The sequence below is a fragment of the Halichoerus grypus genome, chromosome 5, assembly GCF_964656455.1.
Source record: "Halichoerus grypus chromosome 5, mHalGry1.hap1.1, whole genome shotgun sequence".
In the NCBI taxonomy this organism is placed as follows: Eukaryota; Metazoa; Chordata; class Mammalia; order Carnivora; family Phocidae; genus Halichoerus; species Halichoerus grypus.
This window is the reverse complement of record NC_135716.1, coordinates 19,102,167-19,129,204: the sequence shown is the minus strand read 5'-3', so window position 1 is coordinate 19,129,204 and position 27,038 is coordinate 19,102,167. Positions and strand designations below refer to the sequence as shown.

The 27,038-nt window shown below is 42.4% G+C and overlaps 1 protein-coding gene and 1 long non-coding RNA gene across 2 annotated transcripts in view; one reads left to right on the top strand and one right to left on the bottom strand.

Annotated features, from left to right (window-relative positions):
• The window catches only part of SNTB1 (syntrophin beta 1), a 223,107-nt gene that overhangs the window by 120,726 nt on the left and 75,343 nt on the right, over positions 1 to 27,038 (bottom strand). The window contains exon 2 of the mRNA XM_036068665.2: positions 3,576 to 3,792. Within this exon, the coding sequence (XP_035924558.1) occupies positions 3,576 to 3,792 (217 nt within the window). The remainder of the gene's footprint in view (positions 1 to 3,575; positions 3,793 to 27,038) is intronic.
• LOC118520566 (uncharacterized) lies at positions 1,668 to 23,237 on the top strand. Its single transcript, XR_004909721.2, has 2 exons — positions 1,668 to 1,847; positions 22,999 to 23,237. It is a non-coding gene; the product is annotated as an uncharacterized LOC118520566 (long non-coding RNA).

Sequence of the window (27,038 nt, the reverse complement as noted above, 5' to 3'; positions counted from 1 at the left end):
AACAAAATTCACTAATGGGTTGTTCTGGTTTATTTAAGTTTGCTGAGCCTGGCAGGATAGAACTGCGTTTTTATTTGTCCTTTTACTCCCAAGGTTATTTAGTGGAAGTTTTTTTTTTTTTCTTTTAAAGTTTGAGAAGGTAAGAATACCAAAAATGGACAGACGAATATGCTATGTATCATTAACATATCATATATTTTTGAATGCCTGCTTTGTATCAAGCAATGTTCTAGAAAGCTGGGATTTTAAAATGATAACATGGGTGTTCCAGACCTCAAGGGTCTTAATGACTTTAAGATCTAGGTAGGCACATAAGAAAAAAATCTCAAGTCATTATAAAGGGTGCCTCGATGGCCGGATCTACACACTAGGTATAGTGGGACCAGTGCTTCACTTATGCTGATTTTTAATAGGCGACTAAGGAAATTGTCAGGGGAGTGAATTATTTAAGGGTGGCTGGGGCATAAATGATGAGATGGGAGGAACTGGACACTTAGGGAAGACCCAGAACCTCATAAGGTTTTTATGTAATACTGGGGAGTTTTGAGATTAGTGAAGGGGACAGGGTGCCACCTTGAGCAAATGGATAAATCTTGAGTGTGAAACACTCCCTCGGCTAGCTGGGTGTAGGGTAGATGGTAGAGGATGGGGAAGGGGCAAGCCAGAAACGAAGCACCTGGTAGGGAATATGTCCAAAGAGTCTGGAGAACAGGGGATATAGCCCTGGACCAGGGCAGCAAAGAGCTGAATATGAACAACGAGGTTATTTAGATATTTATGAAGTGACATATTCTTGAGGATTCAGTGCCTGCTGGGTGACCTTTTCCACAGAAAGAGCCGCAATCCTGCCTGCTATTCTATGGAGGTTTCTATTTGAGAAACTGAATATTAGAGTTTTTAATGCAAACTCTTAAGTAGCTATGTGTCACCAACCGAGGGGATGAGCCCCAAGATGCGGGGGCATTTGTCATCGCTGCTCAAGTTTTAGCATCCAGGAGCCCATGAAGTCCTGGCCTTTGTCCCTACGGTTTAGGTGGGCTGTTCCGCCAGGTGCTACAGTCACGGGAACTCGGGTATCATGACTAAGAAACTGGGCTTCCTGCTGGAACCCCAGATCTACCCTATCCTCCTGGCAGGATAGGCTCTTCCGCACCACCTTATCAATGGTGGACTTGAAGACCACGATATGAAAGTTTACAAATGCATTCCCTCTCTGGCTTCACAGATGAAGTCTCCAATGTTTGAACCAAGGCCTGGTGTCTCCCAAAATATTCTTTAAAACAGAATTCGGTGCCTTAGGAGGGAGTTATAGCATACAGTCCACAGCTGGAAAGAAGCCTAGAAATCACTGACTTAAACTCTCTCCCCAGGCATGAATCTCTTCTACAATACTCCACATTTTCTAGTCTCTGCCTTCTTCTGGTATTGGTGAACTGACGCTGTCACCCACACTATAGGCCTGCATTTGAAACCCAGCAAAACCATATATTAGCTCTATGATGTTTGGAACTTATGTAAGAGCTGAGCCTCCATTTTTTATCTACAGAATGGAGACAAAGCAAAACTCAGAGGGCTGTTAAGAGGACCAAGCAGGGTCACAGATTCAAGGACTGGGCAGGAAATGTGAAGGACCAGGCAAGTAGCTAATAGAACCCCCCAAGGGTATGGCAATAGGAGTGACGAGGAGAGTCCATTCCCTTGTACGAGGAGAAGTCTCTACTGGGCTCCTGCAGATTGGAAACCTGCCTGCAGCAACATGGGCCAAATAATCTCACCAGATCTTTCCATTGTTCTAGAAAAGCAGCAATCTGGCTTTCTAATGTGAAATTTCCCAATGATTCAATGTGGTAAGTAATTCCAATTTCTTTGCCATTTTTTTTAATTCTTTTTTTTTTTTTCTTAAGATTTTGTTTATTTATTTGACAGAGAGAGACACAGCGAGAGAGGGAACACAAGCAGGGAGAGTGGGAGAAGGAGAAGCAGGCTTCCCACTGGGCAGGGAGCCCTATGCGGGGCTCGATCCCAGGACCCTGGGATCATGACCTGAGCCAAAGGCAGACGCTTAACCGACTGAGCCACCCAGGCGCCCCAGTAATTCCAATTTCTTTAAAACACCAGACACACCTTATCTGCGGGCTGGGTACACCTGTCAACAGTCTCTGATCTGAAGTAATTAGCATAATGCCCAGCACGAGATGGGCACTTGATAAATTAGGAATTCACCAGATCTAACACCTTAGACATCAGACTCTTGGAAGAAAGGACCTATCTGACTGGGTAGCCTAGAGACCAGGAAAGATCAGGCCCAGAGTAACCAGAACATCAACTGCAGGCCCGGGAAATCAGCAGAAATCGAGCGGGACAAAGCAGAGAACAGGTTGGAGTGGCTCATGCCTGCTCAGTCTGCCTGCTCCGACTCCTCCTTGGCTGATGGTCCCCTCTCTCTCCTGCAACCACAGCTCTGAGCCCTGGGCAGACATACTGGTGTGGGAGGGGAGCAGGCTAGATCCTGCAGCTGCTGGAGTCAGCCAGGCTTATTAGGAAAAGAACGAAAAAAGCTTTGAGCTCTGAGCCAAGGAGGCAACTTCCTCCCTGTCCCTGTTCCCTTTGGCTTTTCCCCATCAGCAACTCAGAACGTAGCCAAATACATCCTACTCGGGTGGGCTGCCACTGTCCCACACATGTTACAAATAAGGGCCAGCAGAGCTGTCCCTATTTTTAGCATTTGAATGTGGCTGCCAAGATCACCAAGATTCCCCATTTGCTGGCTCAATTCCTCTCCCTCTCCTCCACATATCTCTTATTTTCCTCCCAAATAGACGTTTTCTGTTCGGATGAGTTAAAGTAAGATATCTGGGGGAACAGGGACCCCAAATATTTGCTTGTTTTGCTAAACTTTTTATAATCACCACAGGCTGGGTGATATCTCTTTCCCGTGGCAAGAGAAATTGTGTACAGACGTTGAGAAACAGCACTCCAGGGTTGGATCAAAGCCACTCCTTTTTCTCTCTTGAGCATAAAGAGAGGCTTAGAGCAGAAAACTACAGTAAGGATCCTCTTGTGGAAAGTTCCAAGTACACAGTTGAGGGCACCGAAGTCCAGGGGGGCTGATGTGCTTACCCACCTAACATTAATAACAAATATTATGATACCTTATATTCATGAAGGATTTCCTGTACTAAGCACTTCACATGGATTTCCAGCTCAGTGAGATATCTATTTCAATTATTCCCATTTTACAGAGGACAAAACTGAGGTTTCTTGGTTTGCGAAACTTGCCCAAAGTCCCCCTACACTAGCAATGGTAGACCCAGGGAAGACACTTAGGATCCAATTCTTCAACTCTTCCCAGAACCAAAGCTCAGTGCACAGATTAGTCATGAGGATAAAAGGAAGAAGAATGGAAGAAGAGAAGGAGGGAGGCCAGCCAGGGCTTGAACAAGCACATTATCTCAGCGGGGCCCTTTCAGGCTTTTCTCTGGAAACTGCTGAGTGTTTTGAGAACACAAGCATGGCCCTCACAACTTCAGCGGCCACCACCTGGCTGAGATCCGGAGGTCCCTGGGTCCCTTTACCTGTTCTCAGGGTCAGCAGAGGCCAGACTCCGGGTGACATAGCACATCTTGAGGGGGATGTTCTTCCGATCTCTGTGGAAGGAGCACGGCTGTGATGACAGGGCATCTGAGGACCCGGCCCCTAACCGAGGGGATTCGGGCGGAGGTGTTTCCCAGCCGATCTCTGATACTGGGGAGCCTTTCTTCACATAGGGTGTGGCTTCTCGCATGTACTTCACTGCAAGGAAAAAGACAGCAACAGTGCTTTTAAGTACATCGCGGCTGAATTTCTGGGAAGTCTGATTGCGTTTTCGAAACTTGCATTAGATGAGCTCTTAATACCGATGCTCTTAAATTCTGAACAAGAGTCACAATTTCTGTTCCTCTCAAAACAGTTTTTCTGTTATTTAAATTCTATACCAAAGTGGTATTTAGAACTTGCTATTACAATGACCTGAACTTGAGAATTACTTTCAACTTTTTTCAACAATGACAACTTTTATCTTTTCTGATTTTAAGTTGCCTTCTGGAGAAGAGGCTGAAAGACAAATGGGCAGAGAAGGAGAAAGCATAACTTAGGCTTAAAGGCACATAATTGTTCGATACAGAAGCAGGGAATCTGGTAGCCATATTCTCTAACTATGTCCTTATTCAGAAGCAAGAAGAACAGGCTTTTCAAGTTAATAGTGCTAAGAAAACATATATGCAAAAAAAAAAACCCCAAAAAAACAACCAACCCTCACATAAAAGGATACTTATTTTGCAATGGAAAAAATTTGTAAGAGCAAAGATACCTTCTGTAAGAGCTGAAAACTAGGACCAACCTAAATATCCATCAGAAAAATAATAAATTGTAAGACATCTATAGTCATTTTTAAAAATGAGATAGATACAGATGTGTTGATGTAGAAAGACCTACAAGATCTATTATTAGTTTAAAAAATGGTAGAGAGAAGTGCATATACTGTAATCTTTTGTATCTAAATCATAAATACATAGCCTTGCATATATACAACTATTTCTGGATAGGAACATAAGAAAATGTTAACAGCAGTTAGCTCTGGGGAGTGGAAATAAAAGTCAAGCTGTATTACCCTTTTATACCATTTTTATGTTTAGCCAATATGCGCCTATTCCTTTAATAAAATTAAAAAAAAAAACAAAAATAGTTCCAGAGTGGAGTGGAGCAGACTGAAAGTCTGCTCTTTGGCATGTTTCCTTGGTCTTAAGAAGTTATTTGCCTAAACTGAGGGTTGCTGGAGTGGTGGGGGGTGGGAGGGATGGGGTGGCTGGGTGATAAACATTGGGAAGGGTATGTGCTATGGTGAGCGCTGTGAATTGTGTAAGACTGTTGAATCACAGACCTGTACCTCTGAAGCAAATAATACATTATATGTTTAAAAAAAAAAAGGAAGAAGATAGCAGGAGGGGAAGAATGAAGGGGGGGAAATCGGAGGGGGAGACAAACCATGAGAGACTATGGACTCTGAGAAACAAACTGAGGGTTCTAGAGGGGAAGGGGGTGGGAGGATGGGTTAGCCTGGTGATGGGTATTGAGGAGGGCACGTTCTGCAAGGAACACTGGGTGTTATACACAACAATGAATCATGGAACACTACATCAAAAACTAATGATGTAATGTATGGTGATTAACATAACATAATAAAAAAAACTTAAAAAAAAAAAAAGGAAGTTATTTGCCTCTTCTAAATTTAAGCATTTGGTCCTTAGACAGCTTTTGTATTGACAGGGCAACTAGATTCTTGGAAGGTGCAATATAAACTTCCCTATCTTTCTCTCTGTCCCTCACACAGTTTGGTTCTGTGCTGCTTTGCAGGGGGGAATTGGGCTAAGTTCCTTACTGGTATCTGTTATTACAAATGGCAGTGGACTGGAATGGGTACACACTGGAAGATATTTACTCCAGACCTTTGGTGATTCAAGTCCACAAACTAACACCTTTATGGCACAAGACATGGGGCCAGGTTTATAGAGACTACCAAAATAAGCAATAGGTAGTTTCCATACTCAAGAATTCAAAATCATGGGTGACTCTAATGGATGCTGCTGGGTCCCCCTCAGATCTTTCCACCAGCCTGAGCACGTATTTCCTAGATGCTGTGTGCTGGCTGAGAACAACTCTTAAGCTGCCCACCTGTTCCAGAAAACAGTGTTGACCCAACAGAAGCCAGCAAGTCTGGGAAGCTACAGAGTTGCTGCTTGATTCCCCAGACAGAGGCTCTGCTTCTCGGGAACCCCACCTAAGATAGTGACATCATACAAATACATAAAGTATGGCACAAAGCAGAGAGAGCTGTGTGTTGTAACAGGAATAAAGTACATTGGAGGAACTCACAAGGAAACTGAATCTAGGAGTATGAGGACAAGTTAGGTTCACAGCAATTTAGTAAGGCCAAACACACCAAGATGCATGTAATATGGACAGATATTAGGGAACTCGACCACAGGTATCAAAAATAGCCATATTAATTCAAGACAGAGATGTCATTTAGTACCAACACATATTTGAAAAGATTTCAGGGTTTTAACTGAATATAAGTGCAATTAGGAGAAAACAGCTCCACGGTCACACAAACCTGTTAGCACAAGCTGCCATTACGGAAGAAGAAAGGGCATTCATGGACGGGTGTATTTTAAGGAATATTATTTATTCGTGGGCAATATATTTAAAGAGGAACACAAATATACCTCAGAACAAATGCAGAAAATTTAGGGGGACAGATTAAAGCTGCCCAAAGCTGGAGTAAATAGATCTGTTTTGAAAACAATTTTTTTTTATCTCTAAAAATGTTTTAGTAGAAGCTAGAACACTGCTTAGCTTTGTACATTATTGACTTGTACTTATTATATACAGGAAATTCAAGTATCAGCTGAGATGGTTTGAAGGTTCTCCTTTGGTTGTATTATTATTCTTCCAGATGGAGTAGGGGATGAGTGTGGTGGAAGTGAGAATCCAGAGATGCTTCATGAAGTAGGTGTCATTTGAACTTGGCCTTAAAAGGTAGACAGGACTTTAAAAAGCAGAGATAGGAACAACAGTCCTTCTTTTATATAATGTACTCTGATTTACAAATCGCATTGCAGTCCCATAAGAAAGAAAAGTTGGACCTCGGTTTGAAGGGGAATAAAGAACAAACATTTATTATATACCTAACTATGGATGGAACCAGGGGCTTTACATATCTTCCCACATTTAAGCTTTAAAATGACTATTCAAGGCACCACCGTATTTATAAGACAACTAAGGTCCAGAGGAAAAAACTGGGTAAGAGATCTTCCACTTTTTGAGTATCCATATATGTACAAGCAATGAAAGAATAAGTTGCTATTCCTTTCAGACCCTGCTAAAAAGAAATGTCTTAGAGGGCTATTCTTACTCTGATGGACACTAGGAGCTTTACATATGTTATCCTTTGCAAGACTAGTATTATTTTACACATCGGCACAATAAGCACAGAAGTTTAGCTTATGTGGCTGGTGAGTGGTGGAGCTGGAGTTTGACTTCCCAGAGATCGCATTCTTTAACGACATCTGGCTACCTCACCTAGCTAACGAAGGCAAAATGACAAGCTAATAGGCTTTGACTTTATTCCACAGGCGGAGCTGATAGCCATGGTGGTCTTGGTCTGTGAGTGAGGGGAATCGGAGGTTAGCTATAGAGAGAAGTCTGGCAAGTGAGGTCAGGTGTACTAAAGAGAAAAGGTATCAGAGGTAGATCCACTAATTACGGAGCCATTGGGAGTTACTGCCACAGGTACCCTGAGCTGTACTCAAAATATCCATGGAAAGCGTGAGGAGTCCCAGAAATGTGTGGTTTGAGCCACTCATGGGCAGGAGCATGGGGAATATGGCAAGTCCTGGCCCAGAAGCAATACTGACCAAGTAACCACTTCCTGTGCCGCACAGAACTTGGGGAATTTATGGAGAGAAGACGTAGCAATGCCTTGAAGAAAGGCCTGGAAATGATATTTAAAATAGTAATCCTTTTAACTGACCAACTGAAACTAAGGACAGAGAAAATAAGTTAACAAGGTAGGGATGGTCATTTAAAGATTTCTTCATTCATCCCAAATCCAACTATTCATCATGTGCTGAGGACTATGCTATCCACGTGTGATGATTAAAAAAAAAAAAGTCCCTGTTTAAAAACAATGTAAGCCTGTAAAAGGGGGGAGGGAAGGAGTAGGTGGCGTGAGTTCTTGTGTTAATCGTACACCTAGTTTAAGGAGGTCCCAAGCTAGAGGAGTCTCTAGGGGACTGGCAAAATCAAATGCAAATCCCTTCTGGAGGAAGGCAATTTCATCCTAGGCTTCAAAGAGTTCCTATGAATCACTTTCAAGGGCAATGAACAGCATAAAGTAAGAAAATGTTGTTCACATAGAAATGAGGTAGCATGAGCAAGAACTAGTAAAAATAACTGAAAGCAGTGACAGTCCCAACAGAAACTACAAAGCAACAAATAAGTTTACCATGTGTAAAGAAACAAATGAAAGTCTGAGAGAATCTTCCACAGAATATTTTTTTAAAGATTTCATTTATTTGAGAGAGAGAGCAATCAGGGGGAGAAGGGCAAAGGGAGAGGGAAAGTGAGAATCTCAAGCAGACTCCCCGCTGAGCATGGAGCCCGAAGTGGGGCTCGATCTCTCCACCCTGAGATCACGGCCTGAGCCCAAATCAAGAGTCAGATGCTCAACCGACTGAGCCACCCAGGCGCCCCTTCCAGAGAATATTTTTTAAAAAGTGACCTAACAGATTAGTAAAATAACCAAATAGAATATCTAGTAGTAGTAGCTGTAATAATAATTACTGCTATATAATATAGAATTATAATAAAAAACCAGAATGAAAACTTCAATAGGTAGACATATTAAAGAAGAAATTAGTGAGTGAATTGTAGATCAGAAGAAATTTTACAGAATGTAGCACAAAAATATAAAAATATGGAAAACATGGAATAGAGATGTGGAAGATGAAGTAAGAAGGTCTAATGTATGTCTAACTGAAGCCCCAGAAGGAAAGACAGAATGTGGCAGAGGCTAAGGATTTTCCTGAAGGAAAGACAACAACCCACGACTTTAAGAAACCTGACTTAATTTTGATAAACACCACCTGTGCTCTTCCCCATCAAGACAAAGAGAAATAAGGGGTCATCTTGCTTTCAACCTCAGGTAGGCTAAGCCTCTCCTTAGAATCCATGTTTCTTCTGAGAACTTTAGATATCACCTCTCCCTTTCACTAAAGTTTTGTAAGGAAAATTCAGCCAAATCCCTAAATGAGTCCAGCGATCTCTGGCACCACCAGAAAACAAGTTTGCAATTTCAAGGGGGAAAAAACAACAAGGAAACAAAGAGATTATCATCACCATCCCTGAACAAGATATGCTGAAATCACTGAACTGTTTCCACATCAGTCTTGAGGAAAAACAGGTAACATCAACACATCCCTGCGTAAAGCCCCTTTGTTCAGGAGTCTTGCTTCTTGTTGATATATATAGAAGACAGAAAATGGAGAAACTTGTTTTTGTGTATAACAAAGAAAGCAACAGAAAATTGCCATTGGCTTTCTCCAAGGGCCCACAATTTCTGGTCTAGAGGAAGTAATAAAATTGTCAGAATATCCCTTCTTGCTACAAGGCTTGGTCATCAGTTCTGAGCATAATTCTGCTGTCGAGCTGTCCCTCTCCAATCACCAACTAAGGCCTGAGGCTAAGTCCCTTCTCCCCTCAAGCAGAGAGTAAGAACAGGGTGGCCACACCTGGGTGTGGTAAAGCAGAGCCTCTAACAGAAAACAAAGCATGTGTGAAACCTTTTCTTGGTTCTTGGTGCCTTAGCCTCTTGAGATTTCTACACCTTGCAATCAAAATAATGAGAGGATTTAATTCAGGAAGGGTAAAGTGTTACCCAAAGACTAGATTTGATTGCAATAGGTGTCCCAATTACAGTGTATTAAATGATAGAGAGGTTTGTTTTTCTTTTCCTGAAAGTCTAGAGCAAAAGAAAAGGGCTGCCAGGACAAGCTTTGCTCCCTGAAGTAGCCCTCTGCCCCCTTCCTGCTCTGCATCCTAGCCTGCCATCTGATAACCCAAGATGGCTGCTTGAGTTCCAGCCATTATGACCAAATACCCATCAGCAAGAAGGGGGGGAAAAGTAAAGGACACACCACGCTTCCTCCCTTAAGAACACTTTCAGAAGCTGACACACTACATCTGCTTACAAACCATCGACCAGAATTTAGCCACAGGGCCATTTCTAGAGGGAAAAGAAATTTTACTCTTAACTCTGGTGCCAACCCAGCTAAAAACTGGTGGAGAAGGGAGGCTACTATTGTGGAAGAAGAAGAGAACAGATATTAAGGGACAACTCTCGGTTTCTACCACACAAAGATATCCCTAATGCTGTCAGCCCATCACAGCTAATTTTATGACACATAAGTACAAATAAATGCATTGGAGAGATCAGTAAAAAGCACAATGATTAGATTCCATGAACTTTGCTAAGTGTTTTTTGCATACTAACTCATTAGAACTTCGCAACAACTCTATGATGCAAGCACTGCGATCATCCTCATTTTAGCAAGGGTGCAACGACGGGAAAGGGTTAAGTCATATCTGCCAGATTACAGTGCTAGAAAAGGCAGAAGCCAGAGTCAAATCCAGTCAGCGTGGCTCCACAGTTCTTGCTTTTAACGACGAAGTAATACTGTTTCTCACACTTTTTTTTTTTTTTAATTAATTGAATGTGTGTGTGTATGTGTGTGTATTTAAGGCAACATTTTTATGCACTGGGAGAAAACATCCAATTAAGTGGCTATTGCCTGTAACATAAGAGAGCTTGATTTTGTAAGCCTAAACTATTAAACTATGGCATTTCAATAAATGCCTTTTAAGACACTGTAATATGTATGCATAATAGAGGGTTTAAGAGCTAGCGTTTGCATAATTACACCTCCATGTGCTTACAGACAGTAATTTCAGGCAACGAGCTGTTGAAACCGATCAAGAAGCAGCCAGGCCCCAGTTCAGGGTGCTCATAATCAGAACTAATTAATGAACCATGCCCTTTCTGGGCATCATGAATTAAAAACTGTGGTTGAGCAATTAAAATTCCAATCTTCACTTGCCAAAAATGAAAAGGGGGGGGAGGAGAGCCGGAAGGAGTGGTCTTCAAACCAATAATCCACCAAGTCACTTTCAATATGTTTCTGGTTTGTCATCTCAAGGACGAGCAGTTGCAAAGCTTTCAAAAGAACCTTCAGCAGAGCCCAAGTTTGTGAAGGCCCCAAGTTGCCACAATTAAATCTTTGTTGAGGCGGCCAGATGACATTTGAAAGGAAAAGCACACACAGGCTACTAATGAGGAAATGCTTGAGGCAAATCCAATCAGCTCTCCAACTAGGCTGGTTTCTGAGGAGCCCGCGAGTCCCTCTGACATGTGCGAGTCTTCTTAAAAATAACAACAAAAACAACAACAGAAAAAAGGATTTCCAGATTACAGGAAGGAAAAGAAATATTTCATTACTCTGAGGGAGGTGAACACAAAATGTGCATTTTCTAATGTGATTAAGGCGAGAGGGGACCAGCTGGAGGCAAGAAATCTGGGTATTCGGACTACGGGTGAAGCTTTCAGGTTGGGGACAGGTTGGTGACAATGCGATTTGCTGACAAAATGCCACGTAAGACTTTCCCTTCATGGCATTTTCCTAGGCCATCTCAGGGAGGAAAGGAGCGGAGGGGGCTCATCAATGATCTCAATCAAGAAATGATGAACGAAGGAATACAAGCTTCTTGGAGGATATAGCTAACCTCTCGGGAAGTGGAGTCGTGAGCTGGAACGAGAACTGGCCGTGGGAGTCGGGGACCAGGGTTACAGTTTCAGCTCTGCCACTAACTAGCTCTCCAGCCCCAGGCAAGTCACTGCCCTTCCCGGACCTCATTTTCCTTACCCGTCAAGGGAGCGAAATAAAAGTCCCTACCCTTCAAACATTCTATAATTCCTTGGGAAGCTGTCTCTTCTGACAATATATTTTTTTTTTTTTTTTTTTTTTAGTGTTAACATTTTTTTTTTAATTTTTTTTTATTGTTATGTTAATCCCCATACATTACATCATTAGTTTTAGATATAGTGTTCCATGATTCATTGTTTGTGCATAACACCCAGTGCTCCATGCAGAACGTGCCCTCCTCAATACCCATCACCAGGCTAACCCATCCTCCCAACCCCCTCCCCTCTAGAACCCTCAGTTTGTTTTCAGAGTCCATCGTCTCTCATGGTTCTTCTCCCCCTGACAATATATTTTTAAAAAAAAAAAAAGGTTTCTTTTCTTACCTCATCTTGCTGTTTGTGTCTTCACCAACAAACAGCTCTGTTAAAATGTGTGCCACAATCTTAGTCCTTAGGTAGATGCATCTTGTGACTTTTTACCAAACTCTACAGGCATCTGACAAATGTGACAATAAGTCTATGTTGAGATTATGTACTCAAGTTACTTTTTCTTTGATTTGGCAGAGTTGTCTAGAAGAATCATTATTCTCATTCACTTACCAATATTTATTTCTCTTCCATTCTGCCAGGGGGAAGGGTCCTTCAAGGTAGGATTTTTTTTTTTTTAAGATTTTATTTATTTTTTGACAGAGCGAGACACAGCGAGAGAGGGAACACAAGCAGGGGGAGTGGGAGAGGGAGGAGCAGGCTTCCTGCTGAGCAGGGAGCCCGATGTGGGGCTCGATCCCAGAGCCCTGGGATCATGACCCGAGCCGAAGGACTGAGCCACCCAGGCGCCCCTCAAGGTAGGATTTTAAGAGACATTTGAAGGATGACCCAAAGGCTCTCGTGAAGTCATAAGCACATTCTGGGAGAGGGTACTCAGTTTTAATGAGTGGCGTCAGGAGTAAGATAAACTGGTTACGAATTTGTTGAGTAATTGTTGGCCTCCTATTAAAAATCTATCTCAAAATTACCCTATTTTAGACAGTACAGTTATTCGATGTAATCTGCCTTGATTCTTCAATGAAGCAAGATTATTGCCCCCAGAGAAGCCTCCAGAGACCCAAGGGGAGTATCCTATCCCCTAAGTCCTACCACCACTCAGAAACACACTGACTGGTTTGGTTATCCATTAATACAATAAACATTTAATAAGTTCCTGCTATGGGCAGGGCCCTGAGTGTTGGAGTTATCCCAGTCAACAAGACAGGCTGGGTGCCCACCCTCGAGGTGCCTGCACTGAGGTGTACATGTGCCTGTTGGGGGAGGAGGGGGAACATCAGGCCAATAGATAAATATAGGGCACTGCTCTGAAAGAGACACACACCAGAGGCCTGGAGTCTGTCCCAGTTCACACAGAGCCCCTCACTAGCTGGCTCCTGCCCGCCTCTTATTGTCATCTCAGCTGACTGACTACCTCTTGGTCTCCACAGTTCACACACCAGCCACAAAGAAATTCTCTTTCATTCTCTGAACATGCCACGCTTGCCCTCTCCTGCCTCTGTTCTTTGCACATGTGGTCTCTTCTGCATGGAAACTTTTCTGGAAAACTTTCCTCTCTACATCCTGTAAGCCTTAGTTCAGGTAAAACCTCCTTCTTAAGTCCTCCCGATATGCCTTCCTTAAGCTCCAACCACACCTTGTGACCTCCACTGATATCAGCAGCATCAGGACATGAACATTATGAGGATGGCCTATGCCATGCAAGGCACCGTGCTCATGATCTTACACACACTTGAGCACTTACACATCACAGTTCTTTCTTTGCACACAGGTCTCTCTGGTGGAAGCATGAGGTCTTCAAAGTTGAGTGAATACTCTACAGTAGAAGTGAAAACTCCAGACTCTGGAGCCACATTACATAGTTTCAAATCTTGCCTCTGCCACCTATGGTGGGCAGTGAACTGGGAGGTTACATTTCCTTAATCTTTCAATGCCTCCGTTTGTCCACCTGTAAAATGGGGATAAATAGGAGTGCCGGCCTCAAGAGAGTTGCTGGTGGATCAAATGACCTAATACACACAGAGGGCTCAGAACTGTGTCTAGCACATGGTAAGTGCTCATTAGTGTTAGAAAAAAGGAAAACTTGGTATTCACATCTATATCCAAGCAATTAACACTACGTCCGGCTGTCAAATATGGAATTGTTGAGCAAATGAATGACAATGTTAACAGGATCTCCAAGATAGAATTTTTCACAGATTTGTTCTTGAGGAGGAGTCATAACTGATCAGCAGAGGCCAGAGAATACCTGTCACTTGTCCAAGGTTTTAAGACAAAGAAGCAACAGACGAAGGTCAGAAATCCATTTCCTCTATCCTGTAGAATGGGGGTTAGCAAGCTTTTTCTGGAAAAGGCAAGACAGAAAATTTGGCAGGTTCTGTGGACCTTTCGAGTCTCTGCCACAATTATCCGATTCTAGCATGAAAGAACCACAGACTACATGCAAACAAATCAGTGTGGCAATGACATTTTCTTTACAAAAACAGGCAATGGGCCCGATTCAACCTGGGAGCTTTAGAAAAGTAGCAATAACTACTTACTATGACTTACTATTGACTACTTACTATGCATCGGGCCCCACTTAAAATGTCTGAGGTCTACTAGCTTATTTAAAAGCAATTCTATGGGGACGCCTGGGTGGCTCAGTCGGTTAAGCAGCTGCCTTCGGCCCGGGTCATGATCCCAGGGTCCTGGGATCGAGTCCCACATCGGGCTCCTTGCTCAGTAGGGAGCCTGCTTCTCTCTCTCTCTCTCTCCCTCTGCTTGTGCTCTCTCTGTCAAATAAATAAAATCTTAAAAAAAAATAAAAAATAAAAAATAAAAGCAATTCTATGAAGTAGGTTTATTATTATGCCTACCTGACAAGCAAGGTGAGTGTGGCATGGAGGCTGGAGAGACTTGCCCAAGGACTCAGAGCAGAGACTGGCAGAGCTGGGATCTGGACTGACGCAGTCCAGCTCCAAAGTGTCCAGTCCTGATCACTAGAAAGTGAACGAGCTCTTTCCTTGCGCTCTCTACACTGCCTCCGCATGTGGCCAAATGCTCCTGCCTGAGTCCTGTTTATCCAGCCATGATCATGCTTTTCAAACACCATTTTGAGTGTGAGATATCTTCCATAGATTCCTTTTCTCATATTGAACCCAAATCTCATTCCTATAATTTGGATTCACTGATCATGGCTCTCCTCTGCAGAGATATAAAAAGCATCTTGAGTGTCGTCTAAACTAGTAATACATAAGTGTTTGGCTTTCTGTAAAGAAAAAGATAAGCCAGATTACAAAGAGATTGGCACGACTGGTCCCTTGCTCATCTGGCATCCAGATGTTATAGGGTCCCTGTCTACATTCTCTCAGAGCCTAAAGGTGGTAATGGATGAACTTAATGTGTGACAGGCATGACAGATGTTACTTTTACTTCAGGCCCCTAGATAAAGCTGGAAGAGGCACCCAATGCCTTAGATGACAAAACTAAGATTTTAAGAGTTTCACACAGGCCCCAAATTAATAGGGATAAGATGGAACATTCTGTCATTGCGTATTCAAAATAAGCATCACTGTAGCATGTAGGAGAGGAAGAACTGTATTATAGTTAATGTGAAGGAAAGTTCTAGGGATTTCCATGACTATGGCTGCCATAATAAATAGGACATTAGGTTCCATTGATAGAGGTAGGTGATCACAAAAGGAGAGCCCCTCTTTATCACCCTGATTGGTCCATACCTGAAACCCTAATAGGTTGGACAATGTTTCAGATTTATCTATTTTTATTTTAGAGAGGGAGAGAGAGTGTGCACATGGTGGGGGGGGGGGGGAGAGGGGTAACAGGGAGGGGCAGAGGGAGAGGGAGAGAGAAACCCAAGCAGACTCCACGCTGAGCACAGACCCGGATGCGGGACTCGATCTCACAACTCCAAGATCAGACCTGAGCTGAAACCAAGAGTGGGATGCCCAACCGACTGCACCACCCAGGTGCCCCAGGTTGAACAATGTTTACATGAGGGTAAGAAGGATGACCAGGTTGTTGAAAGGTTCAAGTAACAAAGAAAATATAAATTAAATGAGAGACCTTAGAGCACAGAAGGAAAGAGTCTGGAGTCTGATTGCTGGGGTCCAATTCCTAGCTCTCCTATTGCTGAGCTCTGTGTCCTTAAGCAGATTACTTAGTTTCCCCATGTGTTAATTCTTTCACCTATCTCAGAGGATTGTTGTGAGGACGAAGTGACTTAATACAAGTTAAAAAATGTACAGGTAACTTGGCAGAGTAAACACCATAAGGGTCAGTTACCATTATCAGGAGTGAGCCTGGGAAAGAGATTGATGGGACCTAACAAGTGGTGGGTTGGGCGAAGCTCACTCTGTGTATCTCTGCAGGGTAGAGCCACAGTTCGTGAATACAAATTATTGGGGTAAAATTTGGGCTCAAAGTAAGAAAAGACTGTGAGGTAGGGAGTTCCCTATTGCTCGTGACATTCAAGCAGAAACCAGAGGAGATATGTCCCATGTGGCAGAAAGGATTTGTCTCCTCTATGGGAGGACATATTGTTTTCTAAAATCCCCTCAAGTTACCATGTTCTATGTTCCTTCTGGAATGTGGGTGATTAAGATGTCTACTCCAAAGACTACAATACAGTGAGGACACGTCATGGTTGTATACCAATAAAATCATGCCATCCACTTCTTTACTCTTACGTGCTTATTAGCTACATATTACTTACATGACATTGGGACAGTTTGTTGAGTCTTAGAATCCTCACCTGTAAAACGGGAACACAATGCATTCCTTAGGCCATACGATGTAGAACTTTAATAAATGAGCTCCAGTCAAAGGATCTGGGTTTAAATCCCAAATCTTCTACTTCTAAGCTGGGCTTCTTTGAGCAAGGTATGCAATCTCCCTGTCACTCAGTTTCCTCACCTGATAATAACAGGACCTATCTCAAAGACTTGTTATGAGGATTAAATAATTTTTATTTATTTTTTTTTTTTATTTTTTTTATTTTTATTTTTATTTTTTTTTAAAGATTTTATTTATTTATTTGACAGAGAGACACAGCGAGAGAGGGAACACAAGCAGGGGGAGCAGGAGAGGGAGAAGCAGGCTTCCTGCGGAGCAGGGAGCCCGATGCGGGGCTCGATCCCAGGACCCTGGGATCATGACCTGAGCCGAAGGCAGACGCTTAACGACTGAGCCACCCAGGCGCCCCAAGATTAAATAATTTTTAAAAATGTATACAGGGCCGGGTATACAGCTGCGTGGCTCGGTCGGCTGAGTGTCCAACTCTTGGTTTCGGCTCAGGTCATGATCTCCTGGTCAAGAGATAGAGCCCTGCATCCGGCTCCCTGCTCAGTGTAGAGTCTGTTTCCCCTCTTCCTCTCCCTCTGTCCCTCCCACCGTTCTCTCTCTCTCTCTCTCTCTCTTTAAAATAAATAAATAAATCTTTAAAAAAAAAAATGTATGCAAAGCTCTTAGAACAGCACCTGGCACATACTTTGCACTCATATTTAACTATTATTACCATTATGTTGTTGTTGCTCTTCTGAGATTTAAATGAGAAAATGCACTGCGGGGACACCGATCTCTTCTAACTATAGGTGCTGTCAAAATCATCAATGCTTGAAAGTGTCATTTCATTATAGATTCACTGCATATACATTAAGCCCCTACTCTGCACTCAGTGGGACTAGACTCGGCAAGATGGATAATCAGACTTACAAGTTCCTGCTTCTGAGAATTTTATGATCATGCCAACCAGAAAAGGCACAAACCAAAAACCTGGGAATTGCTATTGAATAAAATTCAGTACACACACAAATAGCCTAAAGTGTTCATCAGACAGTAGCAGGTGCTGAGAGGACATGGATTCTGATGTCTACAGACTTGATCCCTCAACAATTTGCGGCCGGCTCTTCACCCTCACAAACACTCTTAACTTCTCCTCCTTGGGAAAATACAGTAACTATTTTAACAGCTATCCCCTGACATCTGAAGACAGGAAGTGAGTAACGGGTAGAAAGGATGTCTGATACTCAAGCCCTAATATTGTTTTTACTCTTTCTTATACAGAAGATCCTATGTGAATAGGACTTTACGTCAACAGGCAGGAAGCGCTGCTTTTACTCCCTCCTTACAGGCATCTCTGGAAAATAACCTCTATTATTCCAGGTGTAGCTTGCTGAAAACATCCTGCAAATCAAACTCGGGCTCAGTAAATCTGCAGCTACTTTTCAGTGGCAGAAGCCCAGAGTCATAAAGCTTTTCCAAAGGAAACCACATTAAGTAAACAAAATATCATTACCAAGGGTGGACTCAGGCCAGGTCTGAGATTTTTTTTTTTTTTTTTTTACCCGAAGATATGCTGCAGACCCAAAGCAATCATACAGGCATATGGAGGAAAGGGGGATGGCAGGAATGAACTTTGAAACATCAGGGTCTCCCAAACTAGACAATGTTATGAACGAACACCTGCTATTTTAAAAGTGCGTTACAGTTTAAAACACTTCCATGTGCACAATCTCGTTTCTTGCTTACTGCCATCTCCACAGAACTATGCATGAACGAAAAGTCCCGTAAGAATCTGACTATGCATTTATTTGCTTGAGACTCCCACGGCTCAGGAGGTAAGAGCCTAGCAACTTTCCCCACCAAATTCTACCCCCTGCCAAGCACACACATGATGCACACCCAAACACATCTTGCTCAACAGAACCATGCCTACAGAACCCACCTGAGGTACTGGATTTTCTCCTAAAGGCCAAATGTAGCTTGGCCTTGTTTGTAACTCTTTGGGGAGAGGAATTGCCAAGAACTCTAAGAAGTCGATCAGGATGGCAGAGGAAAGGCCTAAGCAAGCTTCTTGGATCTGCCTGTCAGAGCCAGGAGAATAAAACATGTTTCTCCTCTAAACTTCCAGAAGCTTCACTGGACTCTGACCAGTCAAGATAGAAGGGCTTGTTTTTGTTGTTTGTTTGCTTTGGTTTTTAAAGAGGTCTGGAGGGGATGATGGTGAGCATCAGAGAAGAGATACGACTTTTTGTAATAAATAGACTCCTAGGAAAATTTAACAATAAAAGAGGTGGGAAAATTGAGCTTCAGAGAGTTTAAATATCCTACCTCCAGGAAGCAAGCAGCAGCCCTGGAATTGAGTCCCTCGTGTTCTCATCTAATCTAATAAATCTAATAACCACAGCTGTAACAATACAACTGGTTCAGTGTCATGGAGACATAGGCTGATTGACTGTAGCTAATGAGTAATGAGTTGCTATGAAAGCTGGGCAAATCTATGGATAGGAGGGGGTTAAACTAATAACATTCTCTAATGGTCATATCAGAATTCAAATTATCAAAATATTCCACATCTGTCATAAAGGAAAAATCTAAAGGTAGCACAGGAAAAACAAAAAAAATAAAAAATAAAAATAATAATAATAGACAACCGCCTGGAGTATTTGATGAAATTAAAAAGGTGACAGAAAATCAGTATTCTTTTTCTTTTTTGTGGAGGGGAGGGACAGAGGGAGAGGGAGAGAGAGAAGCTTAAGCAGGATCCATGCCCAACATGGAGCCCTACGCGGGGCTTGATCTCACAACCCTGAGATCATGACCTGAGCCGAAATCAAGAGTCAGACACTTAACTGACTGAGCCACTCAAATGCCCCAGAAAGATCAGTATTCTAAATAGAAGGGAAAATAACAGATACAAAAGAGATTAAAAAGGTAATAAAATACGACTTTTGACAGATTTATGATAATAAATTTGAAGACTTAGATGAAATGCACAAATTCCTAGGAGAAAAATAAACTTACTAAAACTGACCTAAGTAGAAATAAGAAGTGTGGCTAGTCCTATAACACTTGGAATGGAAACACTGGTTAATATTCTTCCCACAATGAAAACACCAGAACCAGATGTTATCAGTGAATTCTACCAAACTTTCAAAGACAGACCATTTAAATCTTACTCAAACTATCTGAGAAAATTGACAAAGACAGAATCTCCCCCAATTTAATCTGTGAAGCTAACATAATGTTAATAACAAAACCAGACAAAGAAAATTTCAGAAAGGAAAACTGCAAACTCATTTCATTCATAAATATAAGTGCAAAATTCTAAACAAAATAGTAGCAAACCAAGTCCAACAATATACACAGAAGACAGTACACCTTTGGTCTGGGGGACCTGGGGGACCTTGCCTCAGAGGATTTCTGATAGACTTTGCCTTAGGGCAACAAAATTTAAAGTATATAAAAAATTTTAATAATTTTTTCAAATTATGCAATATTAAAGGTGTTATTTGTACTCTTTCAGCCTATAGAATACCACTGAATTTAATACCTAGAGTAAGCAAAGCATATCACCATAGTAGCACTTGTCTATAAGCAATATCATGAATCACAAAATTGATCTGAGATATTTTTCAGGCTGCTTGCCCCAGGCTTGTTAAAACTCTGGTTTTAGTCTCTGCCAATGAATACCTGGGTTCCAGTGTTCTACCACAAACAATGGTTTGTCCCTTGCATACGCCAAAAAGATTTCTGGTTTAGATCCTTCTTTAAGGGCAGGTAGATATGCCTTAAAATATTTTCTGGCGATTATTTTGAGGTTTATATCGCTACTAAAGTAAAGCTGCCTTTTAGAACATTTCTGAATATGTGCTAAATATTATCCAGTTGAATATTAACAGCAAATATATGAGTTACGTGTCATTAGCCCCATTTAACAGTTGCAGATACTGAGGCTTAGGGAGGTCAGGAAATGTTCCATGTAGCCATTTGTGGAGGTCAGAAGCATAAGCCAGACTGGTCTGACTCGAAGCCTGTAATCCTTTAGCTAAACTATACTGGTTCTTGAATTACCCAATAAGTTTCCTGTTTAGTTTGAGCTTTCCATTCACAACACCCGCAACCTCCTCCTTCATCTTTCCTGCTCCTAGATTAGATCTCAGAACAGAGATAGTGTTTCAGAACAGGAGGAAGGGTTTAAGTCATCTGTTCAGTTCAACGGCTACTTCCCTTTTGAGTTTTGAGCTTCACTCTGCCCTTTGCTTGGCCCTCGGCTGTCTGCAAAGAAGGTGGGGTGAGGGGAAGATGGCGGAGATATGGATAAATTGGAAGATAGGAAAATATCACTAAGGTTGCCACCCCATACAATGATTCTAGGGTGTTAGACATCAGCCAGTTCCCTCTGTCCTTGCTCTCTTTGTGTTGATGGAATGTCTGCCTTGGTTGGAAACAAGAAAGGGAGATACCATTTATGGTACAATTTTTTTTTATAAGAAGCTATAAATATATTACCTGGTTTAAAACACACAGTAACCCCATGAGATTAGTATCGTGAAATGGGAAATCCTGGCTATGAATTACAGACTGAACACTCTCACTATTCATTGACCTGGCCGTCCAGGTTTCCCTCCTTACAAACATGTCATGGAAACAGCTGCGGATGGAGCCAGATATCTGGAACCAGAGAGTTCAAAGTATTTCTGCACGGAAAAATAGAAGTGTTTTACCTTCTCTTAGGCTCCAAACTTTTCACTCCTTTTTCTTTTTTGTTCAACAGATAATGCTCATCTAAAATATATTACCTTTTAGGATAAGCATACAAATCATGCAGGCCCAAGAGGGCTCTGATATAAAATAATCAAATACTTACAGTCTAATATGCTCTCTATAATAACAGAGGCAGAATGCGAAAAAACAAACGTACACCATTACAGCAGTGTATTGTGTTTGTCAAGTATCAAAAAAAAAAGACTTCCTTTCTCTTCTAGTGTAATGCCCCCAAATACTTCTTAAATGGATATTATGCTTTAAGAAAGTCCACCCACATCAAACTATATACTATACTAATTACTTCCCAGAAATGGTTCCTTCTACTTCAACAATCATTTACAAACATTAAGACATATTTCAGTGAATCATACCCAGAGTTCATGGAATTGTAGATTTATAAGCGCATTATACTTGGAACAAATTTTCTACCAGAACTTAGAAATACACGGCATTATTCATACAGTGAATGAAGTATATCCAATTCTAAATTATTCAATAATGCCTGTTGCCAAAGCAAAGAGGTAGGGAGAAAAGCACAGGAATTACTAAATCTTAGCTATATATGCATTTCTCTAATATGATGAAAAATTAATTATGTGGCCACTTGGAAAGTTACAGCACAAAGATTTCACATTGTAAGACACAGAATAATGATAAACCCATTAATACCACAGAGACATTTATTTCTCCTTTAACCAAAACTGCGAATAATAGGAAACATTCATTGGTAATTCATAGATACTTATGAAATGTTTATGAACGACCACACTTATGCCTCACGACAACGTGTTGTACACAGGAAGAAGCTGACGCTCAGGCAGGCTTGCTGACCCACCATCACACGCACAGTTAAGTTGCAGAGGGGCAATCTGAACCCACTTTATGACTATAGCTCTAGCCATTCACCATTATACATGCTGTGCATCTGAGATGCTGGTCCCCTTCTCTTGGCTCTTTCCAGCATCCAGCAAGTGCTTTCGGAAGCCCATGTCTACTCCCAGGATGTAAAGCATCTGAAAATGCATTGACCACCGAGTGGACTAATATCAATATCATTATTCTTGGATATTGCGCTAGAGTGGAAAACCTTAGACTTGAGAGTTAGGACCCCTGGGTTGAGGCATAGCTCTCTCCTTCAGTTGCATGATGATGGACAACACATTCCATCTTCCTAAAGCTCAGCCTCCTCATCTATGTATACCCATAGAAATCATAATTTTTAAAATTTAGGCATGATTTACATAGAGTGTAGTGCACAGACCTTAAGTGTATCGTTCAGTGAGTTTGGATGAATCCATATTAAGACATAGAACATTTCCATCGGTCTAGAAATTTCCCTCATGTTCCTTTTCAGTCAACTGTCCCTCACACCATCCCACAGAAAAGCAACCTGATTCGCTTACTCTAGAATTTTCTGTAATGGAATTATACAGTATGTAGTTGTTTGTGGGTCTCTGGCTTCTTCCATTCGGCATAATGTTTTTGAGATTCATCCATGCTGTAGTGTGTAATAATTGTCCATTCCCAATAATAACAATATGATATAAGCATTAAAAGAGATAATGGACATTATTACCAATTAAAGGCTCTCCCCTCAAATAGTTATTATTCAGAAGAGGAAACCCAGGAACAGGAGGGGAGGAATATTTAAATCTATCACAGGCTGGAAGACATTTGGAGAAAGGGGTTCATTATTAGTGGCTCTCATATCGCACCCTTTACATGTTTAAGAACATCGATGGCAAAAACACTTATATTTGATGTTTTAAGTGAAAGTGGATTGAATTTAGCCTACCGGACCAGAAATTAATTTTCTGCCATGCAGAGACAACTTTGATAGCATACCTTCCCACCGTATTTCTGAAACGTCCCCCTTTTGCCCACCACAGAGATGGAGGTCCACCTACGTCAGAAGATTACATCTGAGAGACCAGCAAGTGCAAAGCCACGCATTAACGCTAGCCTGCAGCAGAAGCCGAAGTTTATGCTGTCAGTTCTGGCCAGCTGTATAATTCAATTTTTCCAAGGAAGCAGGAGCCTGGCCCTCACAAGCACGAAACCAATACTGCATTTCACAGAAGGCGATTTGGCCACAATAAATAAATCCACGCTCTAGAAGGAAACAGAATCATTGAGACGCATATCTTAAGTCCTTTCTTTCTGGCAGAGGCATTCTTCACTAAAAGCACGGTGTCATGGGGAAGCAGGTATCATTCCCAAAAGGTTTTTCCCAACTACCAGTCATAGAGGGTGAGGTAGAAATATTCCAACTCCAATTCCAAACTCTCAAGCAAAAAGTTCAGAAGCCAGATGAGTTTTGGAAATGACCCCTTGTTCAGCTGGTAGCTCAGGCAAGGACGCCCTACAGAGAAACATGAAAGTATACAAAGTTTATCAAAATATAAGCCACATTTAGAGCAAGGTATAGAAGAAATCTCCTCAAAGTTCCCGCAAGCCTGTGGGTGTAAGTTTCTACCCTGCTTCCTGCAGAAACAACATCTGTTCTTACATTCAACACAAGCCACCTCTGATATTTATTGCATTTGCTGAATGCTGAAAGCATCTGAAATGTTAAACCTCTTGATCTGTCAGCAGTCGGATTTCTGAAAAGAGAAGCTACATAATAGCACAAAATGGAGAAATTTCATGTACCCAAAAGACATAAATCCCCAACACAACCAAATTCTCTTTCAATACACAACTGTAAAAGTTGTAGAAAAGACGTCCAACCTTTATCTTATAACATTCTCTTCATTTTCCGGTACACACATAGCTCCGTTTCCTTTAATGAGGTACATCCAAGGTCATTCAGTCGTGACTTAACCCATTCACTTCTCTAAAACAGGTTTAGATTAAATGCAGGAAGAGTAGAAGCATGTGTTTGGTTCTCATTAAGCTCACAATATCCCTCTGGGAGAAACAGGGTATTTGGTTCATTAACCTAACTGTTAATGAAGGATAAATTGCTTACATTTAAGTGGGGGTTTACATTTTATTTTTATCCAATGCTCCAGTGTCTCGATTCTCATCAAAATGTGAGGCTGGCAGTTACTCAACAGAGCCCAGAAAACATCAGCAAATGAGTTTGCATCATATAAGTTGTGCACCTGGGGGAGAAAAGTGGTTAAAAAAGAAAAAAAAAAAAAAAACAGACTTGGGTTTTATGATTTAAGAATGTCCCCTTTAAAAGAGTAATAAACAAAAGATGCCCCTAGAATGTATGAAAAACAAAGAACGTGGTTGGGACTTGATTAAACGTCTATGCAAGATTTCATGTGATGTCAAGCACTGAGACACAGTTACTTGGCACAGACCCAGAGGCTGAAGTAACAAGTAAGGGAGGGGGGCATTGCTTCTCCATTGTCTTCTCCTCCTCCCCATCTCATACCTCGGAAGCATCCCCTGCATTCATGATCCTGTCCTGCTTGCATAGCAGTGGAGGGAAATATTCTGAGAAACTAATCAAGAGTCTGGACTAATCAAAAAGCCTGGTCTTGAACTCATCAAGGAACTAGGGTTTCTGGAGAAAGCAATGAAGAGAACCAGCTTATAACAATCTGTGCTGGTCCTATTTTATCTTGGGAAATTCCTTCTGATTTAATCTAAACACAATCCCTCAGTCCTCTTAGAACCCTGGGACTCTTCTTGGGGAGTTATAATGAATGGTTTAAATCATCTCTCCCGCTGGATTCTGGGCTCCTTCATAAGGGAAAAACCTCAGGTCTTTCATCCCTGTTGTTTTAGGGCTGAGCTCATAGTTGGTGCCCAATAAATGTTTGATGAATGTATGAATAAATAAATGAGTGAATACAGGGAATAAATTTTTCTACCTCAAGCACACCTGCCATAGACTGCCTGCCTGAGGACAGAGAATACACTCTGTGCAGAATTCTATTATTATTATTGATTATTTCCCCTCAAAATATACTTCAAAGTGTTTGCAGATATTAGTAACCTTAAATTTGTATCCCTATTTAAGCTACTCACATATTATACTGTTACTTTCTTCACACATTCACACAGAAATGATTCCTTAGCCAACATTCTAGGCAAACTATCCTACCCTGTGAAAGTCAACACTTTGCAAATTACATGTCCCCCCCAGCACTTTGCAAATTACATGTCCCCCCTCCCTTGGGGAGGATGCTAAAAGTTAAGATATAGGTCCATGGTTCTGGACAGGTGATGTTCAGGACTCTAACAGGTAATAAGAAGAAAATAAGAAGAACTTTTAACAAGGAGAAATGCCCACAGCTACATGCAGAGTTCCCTCCCATTGGAGGTTTCTGGCGGAGGCCGGAAGTCTGCAGAGCAGCACTGTGGAGAGGACCCCAACATCACATTTCAGTTAAGACGCCCCTGACCTTCCCTTCAACCCGAAATCCTAAAATTTCACAATTTAACAGTGCAAAAAGAAGTTTTTACTAGTACTGTGAAAAAGTTTTAGGGACTGCAGGAAGGCAAAGACCAAGAGGGCTCAAGCCTGGGCTTCTCTGAACAGCAATCTCCTTACTGATCTCCTCTCCGGAGTCTTCATGAACTTGAAAATTCTAGCCAAGGGAGCTAGTCCTCTCTGCAGAAATCCTTAGGTTTCCCCAGAAGTGACCCTTTTGTTCATAGTACAAGGCCCTCTGACGTGTCACTGAATCTTCCCCTGGCTCAATGCTCTCTACGCTTTCCCGTCGAGCACTTTTTCCCCTGTGGAAGGGGGTTCAGCCTTCCTTGCAAACTAATCTCGGGCCTGTAGGAGACGGCACAGGAAAACGGGAGGCAGACTGATTAGAATGTTCTGATTCTGATCCTCAGGCCACTAAGGACCTCACCGATAATGGAAATGCAGTTTAATGTTCCTTTCAGTTCTGCCTAGAGGATATGAAACATCACCTGCTATCCCAGAGCCCAAGATGCAGCCCACTGAACCCCACTCAAACGGGCCCGCTCTCTATTAAGACTGCTCTCCCAACTACATGAGTCGGGAGCTAAGACACTGAGCCCTCGCAGAAAGGCAGCCCAAGCGAAAGGAATGCTTGGATGACTCCAATGGCCCAGGGAATGTGACTAAATCTCCTGCTCATCAGCTGCTTTTGCTGTTGTTGTTCCAACTTTGCCACCACACGTTCTCTCTGATTTCAGTTTTACTAATAGAGGTTCTCAGCTAAGCGTCCAGCGCACTGAGGTTTGCCTTCTCCAACACTTGGAAGTTCCCAGCTTTGCTGCAGAGGCTGGACGGGAGTCTACACGGTTGGCTTGCACCGTCAGATGGCTCCTTCCTCCGGCCCAGATGGTCCATGGTCAAGGACGATGTGCTGGGTGGAAGAGAGCTGGGGAGGGTCAAGGCAGACTGTCTACTGTTTTGCTCAAAACAAATAGCGCCAGGGTCAGAAGCTGCTTATTCAGTCCCCACACTTTTAGAGAGAGCTCTTTAGTGCATTTTAGAGAAAACCAAAATGAAATGGGAAACAGAACCCTCTGTCCTCAAGTGGCTCAAAGAAGAAAGCATTTCAGTGGTGCCTGAGGACAGGCTCAGGGTAGAAGACAAGAGGTGCCACGGATGTGCCTACCCACCAGCCCGGAGCAGTCCTGCCCTCTGAACCAGGCAAGAGAGGCCACTGCCCTGAGCTCTACTCCTGGAGGGCTCTGCTCTGGTCCTTCTCCAGCCAAACTCTTCCCCAAGGGGTGAGAGTCCTCCAGGCCAAGGGGATGCACCCACTTGGAGCCTGTGTCCCCCTTCAGGACCCTGAAATTTCCTGTCCAGATGGCCTCAAGCTGGCTCCGCAGCATGTAGGCATCTCTCCTCCCCATCTGTCCTGAGGCTCACTGAGCCACAGTATGCCACCCCTCTAGGCTCAAGAGGGGCAAAAGGGACACATGCTTGCAGGGCCAAGGTGTGGACACAGCCCGTGTGGGCTCGGGGGGTCCATCCGCGTGA